Consider the following 7,445-nt stretch of genomic DNA (forward strand, 5'->3'; position numbering starts at 1 on the left):
TCCATCATCTCAAAATTTTATTCAGCATATTTAATGAAACACTTAAGAGCATCATTTTAGACTCCAGATTAATTTATACAGACAGTTCCCACAAAAGAAGAAGAAGAAAAAAAAAAAGAAACCCTGGAAAGCTTAAATACTCTGGCTGCGTTTAAACAAGATGGAAATCCTCTAAAACGACATTAAGATTATTTTTTATTCTTTGCATCAGAGCAATATACGTCTCATTTACATTTGCTTTACAAACCCAGCCTGGGAGGGAACAATGGGAGGAGCGAGTAATGGCTTTACAATTAACGAAGGAACACATGTACCGTATTTCTATGTTTTTTTTATGGGTGTATGGAGGGGAAATGAAACCAAAAAAAAACTAAAGCAGTAGGAACACAGTTCACCACAGGCAATCGACCTCTTGTTTTTCTTCTTCCCATCATCCATCCATCCTGATTCTTCTTCTTTTTGTTAAAGTCTCCAGGGCGAGTGAAACTCGGCGGCAGGAAGAGGGGTGCAATGTGTTGATTCAAAGTTTCGCATGTACTTCCGAGCCTTAGAGAGAGAGAGACGGAGAGAGACGACAGCGCGGTTGGAGGAGGAATGGAGAATCAGATATGTGGGAGGGCGACGAACAAAAAATAAATAAAATAAAAGTGCAGAAGCTTGATTATATTAGGTTCATTCTATCTGGCTCAGTGCCTTACAAATCTCTCCCATCTCTTAGGGGCTTTACGCGGGAGGTGAATGGAGCCTAATTCAGACGGCGTTACCAGGGGAGACGAAGCATAGCATTAGCTGTAATGGATGGCACTCCTCTTGTTTGATGTTAAATGACTTCAATAAGCCGGAGCGTGCTGAAATATATTACACCAGTCAACCTGAGAGCACAGGTGAGCCGGTTACTATGGCGACCGGAACAGTGTTCCTCAGCGGTAATGATGTCTGAGGAGCCGAGTGTGTTTTCTTTGTAAGGGGGTCGAGGGAAGGAAGGCAAGCAAACCCAAAAAATAAAAAAAAAAAGAGTGGGGGGGAGTTTATTTTATTTTATTGTAGTAAAATAAATGGGATTGTAAAAAAAAAAAAAAAAAAAGAAGACAACAAGAGGACGGATTCATTCCTCACCAAGAAAAGAGCGAGCTGACGCCGTCCCTCCAGCGTCATGTCTTCACCTGTTAACACAAAGAGCGTCAACGCAGTGAGGCAACACTCAACTCATCTGTCGGTAATTCTGATTGGAGCTCAGCGGCTCACCGACACTCCATGGAAACGAGACGTCTCTGTCCGTCTGGTAGGACTTCAGCACCGACAAGCACCAGTCGTCGTCCACTTCGTAGCCGCTGTACACGGACGCTGCAGAGCAACAAAAACCACCAGTAGCTAAAGGCTTCCTGCACGTCTTTTTTTGGGTCACATTTACACTTTTTATGTCTTAAAATTAGATTTCCTGCTCATTTTTTTATTTTGGTACATGCATTTAATCTGATAAAGTTCATGTCAGGTTTTTGGCAGATACTTTAGATGTGGAACCTGGAAGGAAAGAGGTATTACAATGAAGGGAAGGACAAGACTGAAAAGAAGCAAGGATACAACCAAAAGCAACCTGAAAAAAGATGCAGCCAAAGGCAAGAAAAACAAAAAACAAAAGAAGGAAGACTAGAAGGAATGGACAGAATAAAAGGAGAGGAAGTTTTATAGAAAAAGGACATTTCTGAGATTGGAAAGATGACAATTTGCTAGAAAAAAAAAATGTTAAAATTAATTCAATTTTTAGGGGAAAAAAATCTGGAAATTTCTGAGTTTTCAAAGTAAAAAAAAAAATTCAATTTTGGAAACTTGGAAATTTCCAAGTTTTGTTTTTTTTTTTTTTTTCACAAAAATTTCCAAGCTTTTTATAGGGAAAAAATATGTTAAATCTGAAGATTGGAAAGTCAAACACTTATTCATCCGTTTCTCCTCATCTTATATGGATTTGGAAATTTATCAAAAAAAAAAATATATATATATATATATTTTTTTCCCCCACACACCAAGTGAACCCTGCTCTTAAAAGGAGAAATAAAACAGCTTTTCATGCTGAATCTTGTCTCCTTACCTTCCTCTATTGGACTAGACGCTGCAAGCCACTGTCTCACGACCCTCACCCCTTCATCCGTCATTATTTTGGGGTATCTGCACAGAAGAATTTAACGAGTCACCAAACGGGTCTGAACAGACGAGGCGCCCCATACTGTGGTAATACAGAGATGTGTGTGTGTGTGTGTGTGTGTGTGTGTGTGTGTGTGTGTGTGTGTGTGTGTGTGTGTGTGTGTGTGTGAAAACTGACCTGAACTGAAGCAGTCTGAGCAATAGGTTGTTTCCTCTGTTGGACATTATGTCATCTGCATGTCTGTAAGACATTTACACTTAATCCAGGCTACTTCTACTCATCCAATGTGAGAATAAGAACATTTACTTTAAAAATTTAGCGAGAAAAATCAGCTTTATAGGGACTGACGTTCAGAGATCATTGAGAAAACGGACCCCAAATTAATGAAAAATTAAAGAAAAAATACATTCATAAATTTACTGTTGTAGACAAAAATACACAGCTCTGGAAAAAAAAATAAGATAGACATTTCTCTGATTTTACTCTTTATAGGTTCATGCTTGAGTAAAATTAACTTTGTTTCTTTTATTCTATGAACTACTGCCAGCATGTCTGAAGTTACAAGCAAAAGTTTACTATTTATTTTCAGAAAATGAGAAATGGTCAGAATAACGAAAAAGATGCAGAGCTTTCACACCTCAAATAATGCAAAGAAAACACGTTCATGTTCATTCAGAAACAACAACAGTATTGATTAACTCAGGAATCAATACTTGGTGGAATAATCAGGAGCTTTTCAATGGGGTTCAGAGCAGTGGGCGCTGATTTTTTTACATACCTGCATTTAGTGTAATAATTTCATACCACTAGATAAAGTCCAGTGCAAAACACTCATTGACGTAAGCAACCCTAAGAGAGCTCACATATTTGTAATTTAATCTAAATAAAACCAGCTTTGCTCAATTTAAATGGTTTTTCTTTTCACCTCTCAAACATGCGTTACTTTATCGCATAAAACGGAAATAAAACACAATAAAGTTTATGGTTACAATGTGAAAAAAGAATCTAAGCGGTAGAAAAACTTCAGCAAAGCCGTCCGATTTAACAAATGAGGGTAGAAAGCCTTTTAAGTGCCTCCTGTTTTCCAGCCTCAAGGTTGGAAGGAGAAAATTAATTAATCAAACTGGATAAGAGGAAGCCAATCAAACCGAATGATATATTATTTAAATGACTTATTTGCATCACATAATGATTTTTACAGGGCCTCCGTTCAGCTTAATTAAAAGGAATCAATTCCAAGCAACAAGTTTATAATGACATGCAGGAGACATTTAATAAGTCAGACTTTATATTTCGTCTTTTAGACTCGCACAGAAAGACCGGCTGAAATGCTTCATAATTAAACTTCAAATTGCTAGAACATATATTCATGGTTCTGTGATGAAAAAAAAAAAAAAAAAAAAAAGAGTCTGTAACCTACGTCGTAGTGATGATTTCGTCTCTGGTCCTCCTGACCAGCAGGACTGGTCCCTGATATCTGGAAGAGCCGAAGGAATTCAACGATCAGCTACACGACCAGTGAAACCCGTGACTCGCGCTTTAACCTTTCACCATTATTTTCACCGTGCTCTGACCGCCGGACTCACTTGACGAGCTGCTCTGCGTTGTTGAGGTTCATGTATTGCCTCACTGTGTGCTGCACCAAAGGCCCTGAAAAACAAGACAACGTTTTAATGAATAGAGGAGATTAACTGTTTAATGAGTGCTGAAACGGTTAATCAACTCATCGGTTACTGAAATAATCGGTGACTTATTTAACAGCCGATTAATCATCGACTGGAGTATTAAAAAAAAAAAAAAAAAAAAAAAAACATATTCAAAGTACCAATTAAGCCAAAACTGTACAAAAAAAATATAAACATTTTGCATTTAAGATAAAAACATTGTTGTCTGCAAACCTGTTTTAGCCAAAACTCCTCAAATGGTTTAGATTTAGCTTCACTTAGTTCAAATTCACTAAAGGAATCAAAGTTATTGGATTTAAGGTAATAAAATATTAGTTTTCTTCATTTAAAACGAATTATTTAATTAATTTAACTGTTTAATTAATTAACTGTTTATTTAAAACTCAAAGCTTATATACGTGGTACATTTACAGCAGCCTCAGCAACAACAAACGACACATCAGAGGTAGATAAATGATTAAGTTTAGTAAAAAATAATAAGACAATTATAAAACTGGCAAAGTTACCAAAGGCTAATAAAAATGAATAAAAACCAAAACAATACTTAAGCAACAGCTGCAGCGATTTTCAATAAATGTGTTTTCAGTCTGGACTTAAAACGGAATATTTGATATTTTAATGCATTTCTAATGTATAAAAATCTGTAGAATTTGCCAATTTTTTTTAATCCGCTTAATCGTCAGAATATTCAATAAAATGGGTTAGTCGCAGGCCTGGTGCTTTACAGGCTGCACTCACTCCAGCTCTCAGGCATCACTTTAAGGGCGAGGGGCAAAAGGTCGTCAAAGGAGGCGTCCAGCACAACTGACTGGATCTCTGGGTATGACATCACCGCCCAGCTGGCTGAGAGAGGAGGAACAAAGGAAAGACTTGAACTCCCCACTCGTCACAAAGGTGAGCATAACTTGCTTGCGTCTCCGTCTACCTGTGAATCCTCCAATGGACCAGGCATAAATCACAATGTCGCTCAGCTGGAAGCCCAGCTTGTGAACGGCAAACTGTACCACCACGTCCATGGCGTTGGCCTCGTTCTGGGGGAAAGGAACTCCCTGCCAGGAAGGAAATTTCCATACATTAATAAAACAATCCTAATCACGCAAACATCTAGTTCCTTAAACATTAAAAGCCGCTGAATCATTCATAGCCCGTCCTCCGATTTTAATCTGCCGTGAGAGAGTTTGTGCTGCTTGTGCAACGCTGGTGAACTGAAACCAGACTTTCCACATGCTGTTCTTTTGTGCTGCGCGGCCCGTTTGGATCGGATGACTCACGGCGAGCGTCAGACAGGAGCTCACCGATCTGTAACAATGGCTGAGAACAGGGCGACGCGGCTCACCGTGCTGCCTGCAAATCCAGGGTGGTTCCAGCCCAGAACGGAGTAACCACCTGAAACAGATTCCACCGTTAACCCCAGAACCAGAACCAGAACCTTCATTCAGCTCAAACTTCTTCACTCTTTAGTACTAAACAGCAAAGTGCTTTAGTGGGATGTTTACAGACAGAGTAGTGCATGATTGTAAAGCGGAGGGAAAATTTAATTTTAAAGTCTTCGGTCTGTACTTGAACACAGGTCCTTTTCAGTTTTATTTGTGCATTGCCATTTTTGCAATTTTCTCAACTGTTTGTTCAAAATATCAATAAATTTGAAAATATGATAAAATTACACTTCTTTATGAGACTCGTGTGCTAAAGAAGCGTATTAAAAACTGGTGTGCCTTGCAGTCACAGCCATTCAGTTACCTAAAGAAGAAGTACTAATAGTTCTTATTATCACATTTATTGCTATTACAGTCGTGCCACAAAATATCACGATAAAACATTTAAGTCTTTATCACCTGTCCTGAGTTTAGGGTCATACGCAGTGTTGGCTTTCTGTCGTATATTTTGCTTAAAGTCCAAACCATTCAGTTTTGTTCTCATCTGTCCAGAGCAGCTTTATCCACATGCGTGTCGTGTCCTTCAACGACGGCAGCGTTCTTTTGGCTAATCCTCCAAAAATGCTCTCCTGTTGACAGATCCCCCCACCTGAGCTGTGGATCTCAGCAGCTCCTCCAGAGTTAACTCAGGTCTCTTTGTCCAGGTGGGCAGCCATTTCACGATGAGGTTTGCTGCTGTGCCATTTTCTGATTACGGACTAATCAATGCTCTTGGACTCTGATTTAAACTCGTCCAGTTTTCTCCCTGATCTGTCTGAATGTTTCTTGGCCTTCAGTCGTCTCCATTTACTAAACGTGAAGCTTCTGAAGCTGACTAAACTGGATTTTATTAAGAGGTATCACAATAAAGGGGGCTAAATGCAAATACATACCACTACCAGTTTTTATTTTAAAAGAAATTTATATTTTTCCTTCCACTTCGTTCATATGCACTACTTAGTGATTTACATTCCAGTTTGTGGTTTTAAGGTTACAAAACAGACAAACCGTTGAAAGGTTTTGAATGTTTTTCAAGGCGATGCCCCGTAAAAAACCTGAATTGTTGTTAAGCAGAATATTTCTCACCCTCCAGTGGCGTGTTCATGCAGCCCACCTCATAAAAGCCAGCGTTCCCCTCGCAGCAGATGACCTGCGGCACATTTCAGCAACCATCAGTTATATGACGAGAGTTTTGTTGGAAGCAGGACCGGGCCTGGGGAACGAAAAAGCAAATCATTTTCGACATTTACCAGAGTCCGGCCGTTCGGCCCGCCATCTTTCCTTCGATCCACAAACATGGTGTCGATCTCGTTCCCGTCGCACGCCACCAGCTTGTTCCGTTCGCCGTCGTACTGTGACAGAGTGGAAGAGGAAGAAATGGCAGAGCGGGGCAGTTGTTTGATCCATTTACTGTCAATGGGAGCAAGGACTTTGCTCCATTTACCTCTTCTATTAATTTAGCCAGGCCTCCCTGCAACATCGGCCTCATGGCTTTCTGCAGTAAACCCACAGAGCCGGGGTACAGCATCCGCCTGCCGAAGGAGTGAGCAATGAGGAACCTGAAAGGGAAGAGGAGAAACATAACTGCACTGCGGTGCGGCTGAAACAATTAATCGCGATGAATCGATTATTGAAATAATCGTCAACCATTTTAGCGTTTGATTAATTGTTAACTGGAGTACACAGTCAAAAAATGCCATTTGCTGAAAATACAACATATTCAGGACTGTAATTAGATCAAAACAGTTCACGAATATATACATTTAGCATTTTTGATAAAAACACCTTTGTCTGTAAATATATTTTACCCAAAGCTCCTCAAATGGCACAGCTTTAGCTTCAGCTGATTGAAATCCACTCAAAGGACACATACCCGATGACGTGGCATGGTAAGGTGCGGACAGAGTGGAGGAAACTGTCTGCTGTCCCTCTCAGTCTGGGCTCTGGCTTCAGCAGAGAAACTCCTCCTTTGGGATGTTTCCTTTCACATGATAATTAAAAACATTAATGCAGATAAACACAGTGGAAAAAGCATTGACACTAGAGGTGTGCCGATCGATCGGCCACCGATCATAATTGGCCGATTTCCGTGAAAAATATATGATCGGTGATCGGCGATCACGGTCTCTTGTTGCCGATCACACAAACCGATCACCTGCATCTCATTTCGCAGTCTGCCTGTGCAGCTGGTCTCCTCTTTCCTTC

General features: G+C 39.9%; 1 protein-coding gene across 1 annotated transcript in view; it reads right to left on the reverse strand.

Annotated features, from left to right (window-relative positions):
• abhd16a (abhydrolase domain containing 16A, phospholipase) overlaps positions 1-7,445 on the reverse strand; it is a 13,290-nt gene continuing 5,845 nt past the window's right edge. Inside the window, exons 8-21 of the mRNA XM_008431335.2 lie at positions 7,114-7,221; positions 6,685-6,799; positions 6,491-6,592; positions 6,327-6,390; positions 5,162-5,211; positions 4,751-4,874; positions 4,564-4,668; positions 3,727-3,790; positions 3,561-3,617; positions 2,318-2,380; positions 2,087-2,163; positions 1,246-1,344; positions 1,117-1,163; positions 1-546 (exon numbers count right to left, since the gene is read on the reverse strand). Of these exons, the coding sequence (XP_008429557.1) occupies positions 463-546; positions 1,117-1,163; positions 1,246-1,344; positions 2,087-2,163; positions 2,318-2,380; positions 3,561-3,617; positions 3,727-3,790; positions 4,564-4,668; positions 4,751-4,874; positions 5,162-5,211; positions 6,327-6,390; positions 6,491-6,592; positions 6,685-6,799; positions 7,114-7,221 (1,159 nt within the window). The 3' untranslated portion in view covers positions 1-462. The remainder of the gene's footprint in view (positions 547-1,116; positions 1,164-1,245; positions 1,345-2,086; positions 2,164-2,317; positions 2,381-3,560; positions 3,618-3,726; positions 3,791-4,563; positions 4,669-4,750; positions 4,875-5,161; positions 5,212-6,326; positions 6,391-6,490; positions 6,593-6,684; positions 6,800-7,113; positions 7,222-7,445) is intronic.

The sequence above is a fragment of the Poecilia reticulata genome, linkage group LG16 (genome assembly GCF_000633615.1).
Source record: "Poecilia reticulata strain Guanapo linkage group LG16, Guppy_female_1.0+MT, whole genome shotgun sequence".
Lineage (NCBI taxonomy): Eukaryota > Metazoa > Chordata > Actinopteri > Cyprinodontiformes > Poeciliidae > Poecilia > Poecilia reticulata.